The 20,515-nt window shown below is 40.9% G+C and overlaps 1 protein-coding gene across 1 annotated transcript in view; it reads left to right on the forward strand.

Moving 5' to 3' along the window:
• The window catches only part of clstn2a (calsyntenin 2a), a 141,909-nt gene that overhangs the window by 60,124 nt on the left and 61,270 nt on the right, over nucleotides 1-20,515 (forward strand). Inside the window, exon 2 of the mRNA XM_047590301.1 lies at nucleotides 6,427-6,549. Within this exon, the coding sequence (XP_047446257.1) occupies nucleotides 6,427-6,549 (123 nt within the window). The remainder of the gene's footprint in view (nucleotides 1-6,426; nucleotides 6,550-20,515) is intronic.

The following is a 20,515-nucleotide window of genomic DNA, read 5'->3' on the forward strand; positions in this document are numbered from 1 at the left end:
CTCAAACAGTTGTTCTGTTGTGTGCAATCGCAGCAGAGAGAAGGTTTATTTGAAGTTGTGTTTCTGTCCACTGTGGTCGAATGAATTATTTGTCAGTTGACTTGAGGATGGTTTCAGAAACCTGGCCAGGGATGCATGTTTTGTCGGGGTACAGGTTGCGCTGTTTAACCGGTGTGCACGCCTACAACACTGTGTGTTCTGAATGTTGTAGTCTACTCTTTATTGTCGACCAAAGGGCCCAGCACAACACCCATCTGATGAACCACTGGCTGCTCAGTGTAGTCAGTCAGGTACTTGATAACTTTGCATGATGTTTAGTCCAAGGTAGATTGTGTACAGCGTGTGTTTACCAGGGCTTTTTTGCCAACAGTTCACCTGTGTGACAAGAGGTGAGTGCACTTCTAATGAACCATAACAGAAAAACAGATATCGAATTTGGCTTTTTAAGATTAAATAATGAGGTGAAGGACAGTAAAACACCATTGAATGCAGAATTTTCTTTGGGTTTTCACATTATAGTAAACATGCCTATTGATCTATTATTGTACCTCCAGGGACCCCCTAGGAGTCTCAGACCCCCACTATGATCTAATTATGTCTGTGGCTAGAACAACCAATAGATGCTTTTTTGCTGTAAACTTAAAACTCCTACAACTTGTAGATATTAAGCTGCCATCAACTACTATTAAAAGTGTGAGACTCTCTGTTCACATAGAAGCAATTATCGCCTCCCAGCTGAGGTGGTAGACTTTTAATTCTCTGACCACTTTTACTGTGAAACTAACGGCGCTGTGAACACTTTCTCAAATGGACACCATGCTGCAAGAGACCAGATCAATGTGATTTGCTTTAACTTCCTCATTAGAGAAACCAAGAACGAGAGATCTAGTTTATACCGTGGTACAGGTTATACAGGTATACGGAGAGAGTTTGATTGTTCCTGTCGAGCTGAAGGTAAATCATGTTAGGTCTTTTCTTTATGTGTGTGGGAATTAAACGTAAATCATGCTCTTGGTTTTGTGGAAAATGAAGTCAGTTACCAGTAATTGGTTTTTATTATAGTTCTGTTCATGAAGGGTGAGAAAGAAACTTTGTGGCAGGCAATTTAATTGAGCAGACAAAACCAAAAGTGATTAATATGGACTTAAACGTCCAACCTCTTTTATACATATATAGCTTTTACCTTAAAAAAAAAAAAATCATGTCCTAGCTGATCATTGATTTTATGGCCTTTTGTTTCTTATTGGATAGTGATTATTTTGGACCTTTCGGGTGCCAGCAAGCAGTAGTTAGTCCTAATGTGTTGTTTTGTCTCCACATCTGAGAGAGATGGAGCCTTCCTGAGCCAGTTCCATTATTCTATGATGAATGCCTGCTGAGGTGCAATGTGTCCTATAGGAATTCAATTTAATATTTTAATTGGAGAATAAATTGAAGGATTTGTGAGGCCCTATAGGCAGCGGCCTATTCTTCATATAGGAAGCACCAGCTACGCCTGTCCTCTCTTCTACCCCTTGATTGCCCCATTTTTCTCTCTGATTCCTTTCCACTATTATCTCCGCTCCGTCACTCCACTACCTCCAGTGTGGTGGCCTCTTATCCTCCCTTCCTCTCCCTGCCTCTTTTCTCCCGGTTAACCCATTCTTTCTCCCTCCCCCTTTTTTCCATCATGTTATCTCACACTGTTGGTTTTCCCATTCTGTATACACATGTGCGCATACTGTAAATGTGTGTGTGTGCGCGCACTCACCCATGTTTAATTACCACTCGTTCCACCAGGGCACAGAGAGGTCACTGTAAATTTGCACATGCTCAGTCTGCTCCTTCACCTCACCTGTCGATAGCACTGAGGTTTAGTCACTGTCCTCTTTAAGTGACTGCACAGTTGATGCACTGTGTGGGATTGTTTTGCTCTTATGTTTCTATTCCTAGCTCCCTTTAATCGTTCCATTCCACTTCTTCCATCCTCCTCTCTCATATCTGTGCATCATCCCACTTTCCCCTGGCTGGTGTTGTTGGTGAGGAAAAGATGGCAGAACCTCTGAATTCTAACGTTTTAGGTCTTGTGGATATTTTGACCACGATTCTTTTGTTCTTGTGTACGCTTTTATATGTACTTTCCCTTCAAATTGTGATTTATTGTATTAAGTTATTCATAGTTTAGATGGTATTGCTTATGGTGTTCTGCTGCTGTAGTGCTTTGAATGACGACCAATCCACTGCATCACAATAATACTAGGGGGAAATTTATATGACATGACAAAAAAACTGAACTGTACACAGCTCGGTAACATCTTAAAGCATGAGGTGGGACCTAAATTAAATGCAGATTATGATCCATTTGTGCCCCCACACTGATATATTTTCATGAGCTTCAATACCAAGGGAAGACACCATGACGAATATTCTGATTTCAGTAGCAGGATAGACAGGTTGACAATTCCCTGTCTGCACTAATGTTATTTACAGGAAGGCACTATCTTGTTTCTGGATGTCTATGTCCATATTACTGTCATATCAAATTTGTGCTGCACTAGATCTGCTTTTAGCCTCTGTCTTCGAGGAAACTGAATTAGCCTTGCGTGATGTGCAGTTGGACGCTGTAATGCAGTAATGGATGCACATGTTTCTTAAGAAATGGCCGTGCTATCTGCAGCCGGTGACACTTGTGATCTAATAAAAGAGGTTCAAATTAACCATGCAGCAGTGTCCTTCTTTTTAGTTGCTCAGCCCACCACATTAGACCAGATGGTATTATCTCAACAGCCATTATATGGACTGTTAATACATTTTGAAATAAATCAAAACTTCACAGAAGATAAATACTTCTTTGGTCAGCTGCTTAGTTTTTCTCTAATACCACCACGAAGTTGATATGTTTGCATTTAAGTATTGTCTAACAACTACTAAACTGACTGCTATGAAAATTTGTTTATTGTGTATTGTATGGATCCCCATTAGCTGCCACCTTGGCGACCGCTAACCTTCCTGGGGTCTGTGCCTCTGTCACTATTACTACTCTGTACTCTGTACTACTACAGATATTGAACGTGTCTGTGTTCGGATCATGAGTGTGCTGAGTACCAAATGTTAGCATGCTAACACGGTAAACTAAGATAAAACTAGGACACGATACATCATTATGCCCACTAGCAACAGCTTGTCTGTATAAATATTCCAGCAGGATTGACAGACCATGTTTTCTCTCTTTGAATCCAAGCTTGCCTCCATTTATGTTTCATTACGCTGCCTCAGCAAAAGGATGTCAAGGATGACTACCTTAAACACATCACTAATAGCTTTACAGTACTTGAAAAGCCGTTTTGGAAATAGCCCATTGCCATGGTCCGATGTGTGCTCTTCCTCCAAAGCAGCTCTTATATTAGACCTCGACCGCTCTGCTGTGTCTACCATCACCCAATTTCTTTGGGACAAATGTAAGACCTTGAGCTAGAAATTGAACCTGTCGTCCATGAGTAAACTGTGCTAGCTATTGGCTGCTTCTAGGCTTACTGAAGACATCTCCAAATGTAAATGAAATGCTACACGAGCATGATAGATTAACGTGTATTTACACTGGCAAGTCCAGAAGCACACAGGAATGAAGAATCACTTCAATAATGTTTTTTTTTTATAGTCTGTTTTATAGTCACATCACAACCCCAGTTTAATATTATCTTGGTTTTGAAGAGTCTCTTTATAAGATTGTTTCACTTCATTTCCCGTCTACTTTTTATGGAAATTTTACTAACACAGAAGAGTAAATCCAATGAAAGCTAGAGGGATAAAGACGAGACTGTATGCACAAAACGCCATAAAAGCATGGAGACGTTCATGTTTTAATGCCCTGATGAATGGACCATAGAATCCACCATTACAAGTAAAATATTAAGGATGTAAAGATGAGAAAATGCCACATGGAGACAGACCTCCAGCTCCACTTCATTTTCCAGCAGAGTCTTGCTGTGTGCTGCAATGAATGAGCGTGAATGAATGTTGTCCTCCTTTGAGGTTTTCTTTCACTTCCTATGATCCACTCTGAACTATCTCCACATGCCCACAGACACTTGATCAGTTTGTGATCTAGTGAACACAAGGTGTTGACGCCAGGTCAACACCTTGTGCTGTCTTTCATGTTTTTTCTAAACCATTTTTGTGTGAGTGTGTGGGTCAGGCTGCATCCTGCTGGGGATGACTGCTGCCATCAAGAGTGTAACTGTTATGGGGTGGGGGTGCCTGGTCTGGTCTAGGTGGGTGGTACGTGTCTAAGAAATGTCCACATGAATGCCAGGTCCAAAGGTTTCTCACCATAACATTAAATTGTCACAAGATGGTCAATGTTATTTACTTCTCCTGTCAGTTGCCATGTTATGCCTGATCGATGTATGTAGTCTAATTCAATTAATACAGAGGCATGAGGCATGATGACTTTTTTCGAAAGCACTTCCTTTTTCAGAGGCTAACATTTCCCAATCATTTGACCGTGTTCAGCTTACATTTTTCCATTCGCAGCACATGTTGCTTTAAAATCGGGTGTTTCCTTTATTCAGACCTATTTCCTGTTTTACTTTGACCCCGTTCTCTCAACTCCTTCTGGTCACAAGCGGGGGAGAAAATGGGATAGTAGGACAAAACCACTGAAATTTGTCCAAACAGATGAAAAGCTGTGCGAAGGCTTTAGGAACAGTTTGATGCATTTTAAATCACTGCCAGCTGGACATGTCATCTGCTCATTGGCATGAGACAAAGCGTTCCTCTTCAGTGGATTGAAAGGTCAGGTTGACATCTCATATCCCTACGGAGAGTGACACACATACTCCAGAGATGGTGTGTGCACGTGTGGATGCACAAAAGTGAACTTGAACATATGGTTGTTCAGGTGGCTTGCACACTGACCTGTTTCTGTTTGTGAGGTCCCGCTGCAAGGAAGTGGGAGGATGTTTCATTTACAGTGTCTGTAATCATGTGCTGGTGATCTGTGTTAATCTCCAGTTTATCCGTCTCTCTGGCTTTCCGATCGCTAAAGTACCATGATTGTTGAATTGCCAGAAAGCATGCTGGTGGTAGATGAAAAGTAGGGATACACAAAGCTTTAGGCAGAGTTGGGAGTTCATTTTATGTTTCACTTTTTCATCGGTTTAAAGCTACAGTGCAGAACGTTTGTCTCCCCCTTCTGGCAGTGAGAGTAGTTACACAAAATCTTGACTTTCCTACCTGCCTTTCCTATCAGCATTCTCCAACAAGGAGAGACATTACCAAAGCTAAGCCACAACTGTCCTCACCATCAGTCCTCTTCTTTATTACCCCGCGAATACGGGATGTCCTGATTGGTATCGGGAGATCCGTATTTTTAAAATGATCCAATTGGAGCGAGCACAGAGCCAAAGACGTGTTTGTTTTACATCGTGAACATGTCTGGAAGGACTTTACAGAACCGAGGAGAGATTTATGTTATAGCTTAGTTTTATAATGTTGATCTAAGTGAAATCGGGATTTAGTTGTTGTTGTGACGGAGTGAATGCTCAAGCTAAGCTATACACCACCAGAGCTATTTAAAAACTTAAATAGCCGTGTTTTTTTGTGAGAAAATCCAAGGTTTTACTGTTGTAAAATGAAAGTCTTAAAGGGAAGGCCTGGAGTTAGGTTTTTCTTTTCTTAATGCATTTCAGAGTTATTCAGCTGTCGAGTATGTAGACCTGCACTGGATTGATTTTGAAGTTTAATGTACTTATAGGGTTGCACAGTGTGCATGTGATCTGGGATGATACAAGAGGATTCTTCCTAGGTTCTATTTTATTTTTTTGTAGATTGGAAGAGACAGTGAATTTCTAAAACGCATTTGCAATTCTCTCCTATATTACTATTTTTTTTGCCATGGCTTTCCTGTCTTGCTCTGGCAAAATGCATAGTTGCTGCAGTGCCAGTACAAAGATGTCACCACAGACCCCAGATTTCCTGTGAAGTCCCGTATACTGAGCAATATGAAGAAATTACTTAGCATTGATCATCGTAATCAACACCGCGTGCACTCGTTTGGAAAGGACTTAAATGTAACCGACATTTATTGACACTGAAAAGTCTGGCTTCAAAGCTTTTGCTGCAATTTTTCCGTCAGAGACCACAAATCGTTCTTTTAGGGCAAGGCACTCATAAATGATACACAACAAACATCAATATTTTTCCTCACCATTCACCCTTCTGACTTCCATTAGTCCCTCTGCCATTTGTAAAAACCTCAACACAGACGCGAATGGTTGATTCCTTTCCGTTCTGTCATTGTCAGTGCCTTTGAAGTGACTCCGCTTTGTCTGATAGGAATAACGCAGCATGCGAATTACAGTAACAATTCTTACGGTGACATCTAAAACACGCACCGAATGGAAAGAACATTTGTGACTTTTTTTCCTCCTGCTCCTCTCTTCACAGTCAACAAGCACAAGCCGTGGATAGAAACCTCTTATCATGGTGTGATCACAGAGAACATGGACACGGTGCTGCTGGACCCTCCTCTGGTTGCTCTGGACAAGGATGCCCCGGTCCCCTTTGCTGGTAAATACAAACCTTTAACAGACACACAGACACAGACACACACACACACGCTCACAAACAAAGGGCCTCGACAGGGATGCTTTAGTACTGTGTGTAGGCAACTGTGGCAACTTTGCACCACAAGACAAAAACGGATGATCCAACTGTTCTCTGTACTCACTGTTTGCCATGGAGTCTGAATTCCATTTGTCACTGTTAGCAGCGTAAAACAATGAGATGACTTTTCTTTTTTTTCTCTCACTGTTGCATAGATGACTTAAAGCAATCCAACGCTTTTCTGTCTTCAAATAGAACTTACTAGACAGAAGGGATAAAAGCAACAGCAGAGTTGCTACATTCATTAAAGAACAATAAGTACATGCATATGCTAACCATTCTTAACCCTTTAATGCCTGAATGTATCGCTGGCGATCTGTCAAAGCACTTTAATTTTGAATTATCGTAACTCACAGTGGTTTGCCCTATTGACAATATTTAAAATGTGTCTGAACACTGGGAGGTTGTGCTTTTGTCTGGAAGACCGTTGTGACATCTCAAGGGTATAACTAGCTTCATTTTTACCAACAAATTCCTCCAAACAGCTCTCTCTTCCTGGGGCTCCCCATCCATCATCACCGTAATGGCAGCTCTTTTTTCCAGAAAGGGAAACTTCCCCGTGTTCACCTACACTTTGAATTTTGTCCATCGGTGAGTTACGGTAATTCTAATACTGCGAGCATTTTTTGTGCGCAGACGGATGTTCACGTCTTAAAGGGTTAAATGTCTCAGTCTTTTTTGAGTCGCTCTGCTTTCATATGAAACTACTGGCCAAGGTTTTAGGAGATTTGGACGGAGGAAAGGTGACCGAGTCACTCAAGCTTACAAGGGTTTCTGGATAAACACACTAGAAGGTGGTCACGCACGAGTGTCTGCCTCTAATAAAACTTTGTTGAATAAGGAATAATGTTAGTGCATGAAAAACATACACAGGTGAGTTTGTCACTCTGCCCGTTATCATCACTGTTAAACTGGGAGCTGACATGTGACACTTGTAACAGGAATAGTACAGCATCATCGTCTCCTGACGTTAGTTTCAGGTGCTGATTATGTTGTCTAACAAGAGCTGAAACCAGACAGGCGTCACACAGGTGCATCAGTGACAGGAAGAAGGGGGACATAGAGAGTTGTTATAATTAGACAAAGTATTCTCAGACTCAAAGGCAAACGAGAGGCTTTTGGCAGCTAACGCTTAACAGCTCATTACAGTGAAATGGCTCCTATTAATCCCAGAGTTGACAACCATGGAAAAGTGATACTCAGCTATTTTTCCCCCCGCTGTTTTCCTTTTTTTTGTGCATTTTTCATCTAATGGCCATAATTGTGTCTTTATCAGTGTTTCCTTTGTGTGACATACATTGTATCCACGTTAAAGGACTTGTCCTCACGAAAATTTCATTTGGGTTGTTTTTTTTACACCCAGATTCTGTGGCAAGTGCGGATGTATAGTCGGATTTAGGAGGATTTAATGATCCTTTGTAGCAGTATTCTTCTTTTTAAACTGTTGGTGAATTTTTTGTTCGGATGATAAAAATAATTACATGTACACATTCTATTTTGCTACAGTGAATAAAATTCAACAATCAGCCACAACATTAAAACCACTGACAGGTGAAGTGAATGACATTGAACATCTTGGGACAATTCAGTGTTCTGACATTCATGTTGATATAACCAGACCAGGCACTCCCACCCCATAGCAATGACACTCCTTGATGGCAGCAGGATGCAGCACCACAAGGTGTTAAACCATGTCCATTTTCTGATGAGTCACACTTTTAGATGGGGTGGTCATAATGTTACTCCTGATTGGTGTATAATGCCTATTTTCATATCATTAATGTATTCAACACTACAAATGTAGTGTGTCACACAAATTAAGAGCAATATAAATCACCATGCTCATTTTCAACATTTCCCTTAGGCTATATAAATTATGTAAACTACACTGTCTGGCCAAAAAAAAAGTCGCCAACAAAAAAAAAAGGGTCACAGTAACATTTTTGTTGGAACCGCATTTAGCTTTGATTAGAGAACTGGTGCTGCGGTATTGTTTCGATAAAAAGCTTCTGCCATGTTACAAGATTTATTTCCATCCAGCGTTGCATTCATTTTTCTCAAAGATCTTGTATTGGTGATGGGAGAGTCTGACCACTACACAAAACCTTCGGCCCAAAGATTTTCAATGGGGTTCAGGTCTGGACTCTGTGGAGGCCAATCCATGTGTGAAAATGATGTCTCATGCTCCCTGAACCACTCTTTCACTGTTTGAGCCCCATGAATCCTGACATTGTCGTCTTGGAAAATGCCCGTGACATCAGGGAAGAAAAACATTGATGGAATAACCTGGTCATTCAGGATATTCAGGTAGTCAGCTGACCTCATTCTTTGGACATAATGTTGCTGAACCAAGACCTGAGCAACTGCAGCAACCCCAGATCATAGCACTGAACCCACAGGTTTGAACAGTAGACACTAGGCATGATGGGTGCATCACTTCATCACCTCTCTTCTTACCCTGAAGCTCCATCACTCTGGTTCAGGGTCAATCTGGACTCATCAGACCACATCATTATATTGCTCCAGAGTCTGATTCATATGCTCCCCAGCAAATTGAAGCCTTTTTTCTCAGTTAGTCTCACTGATTAGTGGTTTTCTTAAGACTACACAGCTTTTCAGTCCCAATCACTTGAGTTCCCTCAATGCTCTTACTTTCACTATTAAACATAGCCCTGAGTTCTACTCTTGTTTTTCTTCTGTTTGATTTCACCAAAGGTTTAAGCGATCAGATTTTTTTTGACCCCATTTCTTCCTGGCAGACGATGGTTCCTCACCATCCTTCCAGTTATTAATAATGTGTTGGACAGGTCTTAACCCAATTTCAGTAGTTTCTGCTTCAGTCTCTCCAGATGTTTTCTCTGCTTGATACATGCCAATGATTTGACCCTTCTCAAACAGACTAACATCTTTTCACAGATGTGTCTTTTGACATGGTTGTTTAAGAATGAGAAGCTACTACATTTCATCAGTTGGGGTTAAATAACTTGTTGACAGCTGAAAGATAATCACCCATGCAGTAATTATCCAGTAGGAGGCTCGTACCTATTAGCTGAGTTTTTTGGGGCAATGTGTTTAAAGTGAAACCATGTCTTCATCTGAGAGAGCACATTGTTGTCCCTCTATGTAATGCAAGTGAGAACAGAAAAAGGCGAATGACACTTATTAGTGTCACCATGGTAATGTTCTTTAAGCTCCATTATGAATTAGCAGGAGAGGATACAGGCTACCTTTGAGAACTCCTGGTGTGACGGCAAAATCTAGTTACGCCATAGGGAAAAATTAAGAAGTGCTGGAGTATCGGAGCATTTACTGGCCCTCTTAGTATGGAGGAATTTGTTTTCAGAAACAAGATACAGAATATACTTAGCAAAAGCAGCCACATCAGTCATGTTTTATTCATTACAAGTGGAGACATTGAAGATACTCCTCACAGCAATTGTGTCTGTCTAGTCCAGTTGCCTTACAGTAGTTTACAGCACATAGCTTTCCCTGGCAACCATGTCGGTGATGCAGTACCGGTGTGGTGACAGCATGACAAGTAAGCAGACAAAAGAGGAAATTCATTTTAATTGTTTTTTTTCCCCTCTATGATTAACATGAGGTTTGTTTACTTGAGAAGGTCAAGCCTGGTGAAATATTGCCCATGAGGAAAAAGCAGAGCTGTGCACTGGCTGCTGACTGGCGATATTTCTCTCCCTGAATGTTTTTCATTGCATGCAGTCTAATGAATGAAACGCACACAATAGCTACCAAGGAGACTGAAAAAAATGGCCATAAAAGAGCAGCTCTGTCCCAATTTATCTCCCTCCGCAATTGTCTACCGCTAAAGCTCCCCCTCTGTTTTGCGCGATCCCCCTCCTTCTTGGAGTCGAACTGTTTTTGTTTTTTGTTTTTTTTTATCTCGATCTCTGCCTTCATTTATGTCTTTTTCTCCACCTAGCGCCACATTCCTGCTCTCTCAATCCAACTATCCTTTTTCCCCCCATCGCTATCTGGACACTTTGCTCCTAGCGAGCCCATACACAGACAGTCACTTAGACATTACAGACACTCTCATCAATCCTGGTTTTGTTTTACTGCAGAAAGGAGTGCGCTATCCTTCTGGCTCCACATACATTGCAGTGTGGGAACATAGACCAGGGTTGTTAAGTGCTCTCCTATTTTCTGTACTCTTATACATCTCCCTGCTTGTTTGTTATCCCTCCTCTCATCTTTTGGCCTTATCATCTCTCCTTATTCTACTTCGCCCTTTTATCTACACACCGTCTTTCTTTCCTTCCTGTCCGTGGTTCTGTCCTCACCAGCAGCACCGCATTTCACTTTGATGTAAACTACCCACAACGGGCCTAACTTGAACATTATACGCTGAGACAGGCATCCTGGAGATAAATTTGTTATTACAGTGTGCCTTGATGGCACCCTCCATCCTCTACCCCCTCACCCACCCTGCAAAACCTCCCATGAGCAAAGGTGTGTGGGTCGGGGAGTGTGTGCTGATGGAGCGTTCTCAATCAAATTAGCATGAGAAATGGTGGCAGTGGACTCCAGGGTGCTGCAAGGCAAGTAGGCAGTTTCATTTGCTTATTCTTTATCTCAAGGCCACAGTCAACAGATGAGGATTCTTGCCATCCATCACGGTACCAGAATAATGTCCTGTGGTACATTGTTTCCTCTGCAGAACTCACACAGGGTGAAGGAACAAAAGTAGTAGGAGAATTGGAGAGTAAGAGAAGAATGCATCGCTGAGAGAGAATGGGGGAGACAGATGGACAGTGAGAATGAGAGAAGGTCACCACAAAACATGTTTGATTACTCCCATTTGTGGCGTGGGGGAGAGATAGCGAGCGCGGGGGGGGGGGTGTACATGTGGGTGTGCATACCGATGTGTTTGCATAGGCTACAGTTGATTCTCACCATTACATTGACTGCACTTTGAGTGCAGAGTTACACTGTTGTTTTGTTCAGCACATATGATTTGTAAATTTGCGTAGCTGATGTCTTTAAATCGGTGATCTTTCTGTAGAGGGTATGCACTGACGTTATGGTCGCCTGGGGCCACGTCCCCCTTAGTGGAAAAATCATAGTGAAATGTAGCAACAAATAAGGCAAGACCAGGAGAAAAGTAAGAACTACTGGACTCAACAATGATCCATACGAACAAATGGTTCACGGATGTTGACATGTGGCCAGAAATCTGTTATCCTGATATTTATATGGACCTGATTTCAACACTGAGAAATAGTATACTTATACTAAAGTATGACCTTTTGTTACTTTATACAACACAGCTCCAACAGCTTTGTACTAGAGTACCAGCTTATTTGGAAAGGTGGATTGGCCTCAGTTTCAGTTAGTTTAAGTTATTTTCTAGGTAATTTCAGTTATGATAAATGTAGCTAAATAAAGATGCTAATGGTAAGAGCTTTACTGAGACGTAACATTAGCCATATAATACTGTAGCGACGAGTGGATGACGAAGAGTGATCACAAATATTCTCTTTATTGGTTTATTGTTATTATTTATTGTTGGAACTGAAATAGTTACTGTCGGCCGTAACTACGCCAAAAAAACAACATCCACAAACTTATCTGACGGCCTCCAGAACGTAACTTAAGAAGAAACTTAAGGTATGACTTCAACAAAAAATACAACATAAATTAATATTACCTGACACTAAATGTGAACCACTGGATTCCAGTTGTTTCTTCTAGTGCAGCAATCCATTTACTTCTCTTTTCTTTGGCAGATATCTGTAAAAATATATCTCTGAGTGCTTTTCAAATCTGGTACAGTCAATTGCACAAGAGCTATTCATTTTACAATTTAGGCGCTATTAAAGCCTATGATTCAAACTAGTAATCTCAATGCTCAACTGTCAGTTTTTGCCACTCAGTGGCCGTAACCGTGGAGACCTCACTTGCTGTGACGTCACATGCACACCCTCTATTATGTTAGTAAAGTTACAGAGACACCAATTTGACATCAAAGAACCACTGGCAATGACTGTGATGTCGCCTCAAACAGACTATGGACGGCTGCCATTGTCTAGTTTTCCTTTAGCACAGGTTTTCCAAGCTAGACAGCCAGACAGGGAGATCTTTCTCACAGATTTGTTCTGGCATCGATTCAACATGGTGAATCAGCTCAAAATCTGGCAACAGGGGTTGGACCAGTGGCTCACCAGCAAAACTAGCAGAAACCTTAGGCCAACTTACAAGAACACAAATATAATAGCAGAAGAACTGAATCTAAAATGGGCCATTATGGAGCAAGAATCATCGGGTCACAAAACAACAAATTCAAGCGCTGGATCACAGAGGCCGTTGAAAGCAGGAAGCGGGCTGACCGGACCATGGATCAGGATGAGGGAGCATTCATACGTGGGATTTCTCCTCCAAAGACCATCAGATGGCGGGGCCATCCTGGTGGATCTGTCAGGACCATCAGGTTGGTCCCGGCTACAGGGAAAACACCTTTTAATTGACACATCACATCTGCCAGATGATGCCTCTGGAGCAGACTGCAGGTGACGTTCAAAACATGTCAAGCATTTTAAAAAAAATTCTTAACTATCCCTTTTTGTCTGGATAAAAGGACACAGTTGCTCACCAGCAGCCCGACATTTGAAAGTGGCTGACTAACGGTGTTTCATGGCCCTAAGATGTTGCATATTGTACATGCCTGAAGGTTAGGAAGAACAAATGACATTTCTTCCACTAGATTTAAAACTATGTCCTCTGTAGGTACAAACTTCCCAATTTTACCAGTATTTAAACCACTAGAAATCCATCCAGCACCAACGTGCAGTTGAGGTCATGTTTTCTTCACTTCAAAATGTGTAATACAGTGTAATGTAATCAGCTTTTCAATTGTTTTATGAGGAAACAAAGACATTCATCATGTTGATTTGAGTGCCAGGATATCCGTAATGAGTTTTACTCACACTGAATGCAAACACGATGTGATTGGACGGCGTGGCGTCTTTCGGTTATATATTGTTTTTAAATAATAAATATTTGATCTTCTCTTTCGCTGCCGTTCTAATGCTAATATACGCACCAATCAAGCATAACATTATGACCACCTTCCTTATATTGCCTTTCTAATGCCCTAATACATCAAGGAGTGTCATTCCTCAGGGGTGGGGGTGTCTGGTCTCGTCCAAGTGGGTGGTACATTTCTAGGCAACATCCACATGGATGCCAGGTCTCCAGCTGAACACATGTTATTTACTTCTCATCTCAGTGGTCATAATGATGTGGCTGATCAGTGTATTTACACCATGCTTTGAAACGCTTCTTCTTCCCAATTCCACTGTTATTCTGTTAAAAAACAATACGGCAAAGAAGCGAAACACATTATTTACTTTCCAGTGCCTTTCAACCTATTTTCAATAAGAACTTAGTTAAAATCCATGTATTGTCTGTAGTATGAATTGGAAAATATAGAGCTTATTATCATAAGTTCAAAGCCAATTGTGAGTGTTAAAAAAAAGGGAGAAGGCGTTATTTCCAAAACCAGATTTGCTAATAAGGCACAATGAGTGGCAGTTAAATAATTATGAGGGAAAGGTTTGAACATTCCTCCAGCTCTTACTGGGACAATCCCTCATTAGCTGCAAATTGGACCACAAACAGTGGTGACTTTCCAAGGCTTTCTCCACTTTTTTCTCCATATCGTAAGGTGGGATAGACACGATGTAATCTCTACCTGATTCTCCTTTTTCGTATAGCTGTATTGTTTGTTGCTGTTCAATAAAATACAATGACATGACAACAGCAGCCTTTTATGTGCTGCACGTGTGCGTCAACCAAGGTATTTTCCACCTTCTTAGAAACAGCAGGACAGCATGATATCACAACGAAAAAGAGAAATTGGATGTTAAGAGTGAAATGGATAATAGGGAGATATAAGGTGGAGAATTCTGTGGCAAGATTGCATTAGAGTAAAATGTTCACCACAGATCATGGTCATGGTTCTGGCTTTGTTCCTGTCGGGCATCTTCACAGTCGGTTCACAGCCAACGTCCCGTTGCCAAATCCGAATCTGCCCACAGCGAGTACCTGAGAGTGATACTGCACCAAGGTGACAAAAGCAGAAGTGCTAATTAAACTGTAGGGCTCAACAAAGCAGAAGCTGTGACACGCTTCAGAAGTGGTGAGGCAAACAGAGGAAGCGGAGTAGGAAGGCAGAGAGAAAAAAAAGATTTTTTAGGGAAAAAAAAAGGCAGGTGAGGTGAGAGGAGGAGATGAAAGGGAGAAACGTACCCCAGAAAAAAAAAGGAAATAGGCATATGCAGTGAGTTCATGCGCCTGTGTGTGCGTGTAAAAAAGAGACAGAGAACAGAAAGTGCTGATGTGATGGATCATCAAAGGATAAGCGAGGATTTTGGAGGGACAGTCTGATCAAACCAGGCAGGTGTCTGTTTCTCTGCCCCGAGGAGGAACATATCACTGTTCCTGCCACTCTCACTCTGCTCTTCTCTGTCCTCTTCTTTCACTGCCGTGCGTAGTAGTTAAACTTCTGCAGTGGCTGCAGAGCTGTGAGGCCATAGTGAAGCAGGTCTGTAACTTACAATAAACTTGCGCTCATCAAATGGTTTAAATAATTTTTTAAGTTAGCATAGCCGCTATTAATTATTCACATTTCTATAAAAAAAGTTGGTGGTCTTTGTGAGAAACCCACACAGAATTACCACATAATTATGTGCAACATTTTCCATTAAAAAGTATTATAATAAGTTGTTACATCATACAGGATATCACCTGGATCCAGCACACTTTTATATTATTAGTTATTCATGTTTTACCGTTTGGAAGTGGGTCCGGTCTATAACAGGAATAATTAGTGCTGCTCTTATCTCCTTATACCCATGTTTTCTTTCCAGAGAATGGCTCAGCGGATCATTTCATTTAAACTATTCCACGTAACCATAGATTCACTGGAACTTGTAATTTCAGTCGGCGACATTACATTACGAACCAGAGCCATATTGTGTTTTATGATTTTATTATTGCCAGATTTTATTCATTCTGCTCTCCTGCTCCCGCGGATTTTCCCTCTGGTCTGTTAAAGCTCGCTAGTTGCTCTCCCTGCAGATGTTGTCATTTAAATGCAAAAGACTTTATTTCAGAAATGTATTTTAAATAGGACTGTCAATAGAGCAATAATATTTAATGACGATTAACTGTGTGACGCCCATAGTTAGTGCATGTTAATCAAATTAATCGCACTTTTAAAAAAAAAAATCTGTTTTACATGTACTTCTTCAGAGAGATATTATTCATGTTTTTATTACTCGTATCAACATACTAGCTACCCAGAAAGCTCTTTCTCAGTTCATGATTAACTTTATATTGACAGTATGTTGAGAGAAGCTCCTGGCAGAGCTTTTCTGCTCATTTGTTTCCGTTTGCATTCTTCTTTGTCTTCAAATTTTGGCAATTTTGATGCTACAGGGTGTATAACTGCCCTGCACTGGGTGACATTATTTACCATGACCGCACTTCAGATTCTGCTTGCTTTCCTTAGTGTGTTACTGCTGCTTTCTTCACTTCCTGATTTTCCTAAATAGCACAAAAAAGAATTTGTGTTAATGCTTCATTGAATTAAATTTGAGTGAATGTTGTGCAATTGTTTTCAATTGGTGACAGCAGTGTGTAAATGTAACCGGTGCTAAAGGAGGCAAATGCAGACGTTGAAATTGAAATATTTGTAATGAAAACATCTAGAGTACACTGAACGACACCTTGCATCTGACTAAACCTGTGGTCTTGTGGTTGGTCTCCTTGACATGTTTTCCGCATGTTTTCCACTGCAGGTGATGCATGTTTGTGTACATACAAACAGGCTTCTGTAAATAGCGTTTTTTTCCCTCCAGCTTAGCCTCTGGTTGTCAACAGGCTATACAAGATTACACTTTCTGCCCTTCAGAGCCAAGCTTTAATTATACCATTCAGTCTTTCACTGGGCTGTTTAACGTTCTCTTCCTTCCTATTGAATTCATTGCTTAACACACTACCGTCTATGACATGGCTGGATCCTCGTCTTGTGTGAAAATGCAGCACTTGTAACAAGGCGATGCACCACAGAGCCAGCAGAAGTCAAATATGCGATGAACCCAGAAAACATGCTCGCACATTCCGTATCAGTATCAAGTACTTTCTAGAAATCCTGACAAACATGACCCTCTCTATTTTGGTAATCGCCATGCTTGTCTGAGGCAGGCTAATTGGATCCATTTCAGATGGTCAGAGTAATTACACATCCAGTAATGCTCCACTGGAGCTCTGTCATCGCTGAATTGTCAAATTGCTCGCAGTGTCAAACAACCTCTTAGCGTCTGATTGATTTTGCGAGGGACCCGGTCCCTTCCATTATCACCCTAATACCCCATTCTTTCTATTTTGCTCTTGATCTGTCTCTCATTTCGGACGATGCAATGATTTTCAATTTCTCTATAGTTCTCTATTAATTCTTTGTGTGAGTCCGCTGGTAATGAGCTGAGCGTGTGTGGTTTTCTTGTGTCCTTTGTGTTTGTGAGGTTAAATATTGCTGTTTATTAAAGGAGTAGGTATTTCATACGTGTAATGCACATTTTTCAGTTTGTTCAACTTTTATTAGTTCTGATACAATGCATTTGTGACACAAATCTTTCTTACAACGTTTTTTGGGCCAAGGACCCCTGAACTGTTGTAAAGAATAAGTAGGGACACCCTACCTACTATATGTGTTCTATATTAAACCCGGCCTAGAGCCATTGATAAATGTACATTATTATAATTTTGCATTCAATATTAAGCTATTTAAATAATACGCAATTTCAAATATTCATTTTTTTTACTGCCGTAGACATACCTTACAATAACATACCTAGCTGGTGTACGTATAAGTAATTGACAGTTAAAGAAAATAATTGACAGACTGAAGTTTTGACTTTAAACATAGCTAAATGTAGTAGGGACAGTGAATCACCAGCCATGTTGACCTCAGTAGTTGACTGATGGATGCTAGCTGCATTGTTAGCTTCTCTTCTGCTTATATTGGAGCGTGCGTCTGGGATTTCACCCGGGGACTGACTAGGCCCTCGGCCAATTGCAGGGAACCTGACAGCCTTGGCGGCCTTGTGACTGGCACAGCAGGGGCGGTAGGGGCGGGGCCTATGGTGTACAGGAGGCTTAGATTGACAGAACTCAGCTAGTGTGGCGCTCTGTGTGACACGGTGTGTTGTTGAGACAGCTCCTGTATTGCTGAATGAGTGAAGCACTGACTTATCCCGTTACTAAAATATTTTGGATTCATTTTAATGTGTATTTAAAGAAATTTAAATTTGTGGGAGAAAATTGTGTAATGAAATGTAATGTAATGAAAATTTTCAAATCAACCAAAGATTGTGCACCTCCCTGCAGTGAGCTACTTCTGCAGACCCCCTGTTTAAGACCTGTGATATAGAATGTATATATTTAAATAGAACATGTAAAGAGCTTCATGGAGTCTCTCAGTAGCAATGTGAGAAAATTTATATAATCATTTCCATTTTTTTCCAGAGAAATAGAAGTCTTTAACCAAAAAAATGAAAAAAGGTTGAAGCGGCTAAACAGGGTTATTACAGAACAGAAATAGGACAAAATGGGCCGACTTTAGACTTTGATAACAGCGTTGCAAACAAAGAAGAAGTGCTATTACCTTTTTAGGACTACATGCTTCTGTCACTATACATGGATCATATATAGTTTTGATATCTAATTAATATTAACATTAACATTTTATTCTTTCTGCAAGATTCTCATGTTGTCCAAATATTAATATCTATTAATCTTGGGTTGAAGAAATCTTCATCATCACTGTAAACGGAGCCTTTCAAGAACCTAGCAAGGTCACATTTCACAGTTTCTGCGTGTATTATGCCAGGGCTATCTAATCTACCAGGCTGCATAAAAGTCTGAAGATAGGTCCGCTTGTTCAGTCTGTCAGTGGCGGTGCAGGTATAGTTAATAGGTAAAGGGAAGAGGACGGGGAAGGTTGTTGCGCACACAGACTTGTTCCAGTTTCAATATTTGCTCTCATAGTATTTTCCTGCCACCTTTTCTGTATTGAAATCTGTCCTCCTTGTACCATCTGCAAAGGAGGAGCGCCAGTGAAAGCTTGTTTACTGGCAGCGGTTCTGTTTTCTGTGGGGAGAGAGACGGGAGGCGTGCGGCAGAGCAGGCGATGAGCTGCCTCTCTGTTCTCGCAGTGACAGCTGAAAGAACCTGCACTTCAAGGATAGAGCGCTGACCCATGGTCCTGGTGTGAGCTGAAATTACTTAATGAAATGTGCAGAGAATAGCAGCTGAAACTAATCCAGTAATTCTCTGTGTTCTCTGGCGCCGGCTCCCTCTCTCCCTCTTTCTCTCTCTTTCTGTCTGACAGGGGTTTGACAGGGCTTCAGTATCTTGACAGGCCAATTAGACAGCAATTTGCATATCTTCCTCACTCCATTTGCCTTGTTCATGTGAGCATAAAATGGGATAATCTGGCTTTTCGACCTGTGTACAATATCAGTCAGACTAACTTCAGTCAGACTAACTTTGTCCTCCATCATTTGTGACCCCTGCACTGAGCTGACTTCACCTCATCTCTCTATTGTTGTAACAGACTAGTTCCTCTGTTGTTCTATAACCCTTTCCCTTTCTCATTTATCACAACCTCTACCCTACACATCAGACTCTCTCTCACTACAGTTCTCTCTCACTGAAGTTAATTGAAGTTACAGTGCATATAAATAAATATTTAAATGCACAAACCACCACAGTATTGTGTATAGGCACAGAATTGATGACTGTGACTGTGATTCAAACCTCCCCACAACTGCTGAACAATAAAGCCCCTGTTCTCGGTGGACTAGTGTTTCCTGGGGAACGCTTAGTCTGGTGTAGCCAGACTCATTTCTTATCAGAATATGTGTCTGCTAACACGCCATTTGGATTTAATTGTGCGGCGTGTTCCCATCGATAAAGAGAAAATAAAATATCTCGCACACACAGAATCAGAGCCATTTTAGTTGTAAACAACCTCCACAATGCTCAGACGACATGTACGGCCACGCTGCTTTTCATCACCGCATAAAGCCCACCCAAAGATTTTTTTTTGTCAGATATTTGCCAGGCAAAATTAATTCCAAACTGAACTACATTCCTCCTTTAAAATAGTGCAACCTTGGGCTGGCTTCAGGCTAGGGACCTCAAGAAATATGTAATAAAACATTTATTCAGTCATCTTAATCTCATATCATTTATTTATTAAATTAATACAATAAAATAAATAAATAAACAAATAAATAAATATGAAAAATGTCTCATCAACCAAAGATGTTGCGATCCCCCCTGCAGTACCTCTGCAGATCCCTTAGGGGTCATGGACCCCCTGTTGAAGACCTATGTTTTATATTTACATTTTTTTGTTTTATATATAACATTAGCACCCTTTCAACATTTTTGAAATTGGATTACGTCACACCCTCCGCAGACAAACTTTACAGACATTGTTCTTCTTCCTAAATTCTGAAAAGTTGATAATAATAGTGCAGCACTATTAAAGAGTATTATCTAGATTTCCGTGCCAGATCAGGGAATGAATGAACCACTTGACGTAGAAATAAACACAGCAGAGACTGTGGTCAAAGAAATGATTTTCATTTTGTTAGAGTGGACATGGACATATCTAGTATGCTAGTCAAAATGTACCATGTTTATGAATGTTTAACTTCACCGTCAGCTGTTCAGAGTACATGTAGACCAGATTGCTCCGGGTGTCGGACATTTTACATATTAACTGATGAGTCTGTGAGCAGTTCAGACGGTTTAAGACTGGATCTGTAAATACATCACA

This window comes from Mugil cephalus, chromosome 7, assembly GCF_022458985.1.
Source record: "Mugil cephalus isolate CIBA_MC_2020 chromosome 7, CIBA_Mcephalus_1.1, whole genome shotgun sequence".
Classification (NCBI taxonomy): Eukaryota; Metazoa; Chordata; class Actinopteri; order Mugiliformes; family Mugilidae; genus Mugil; species Mugil cephalus.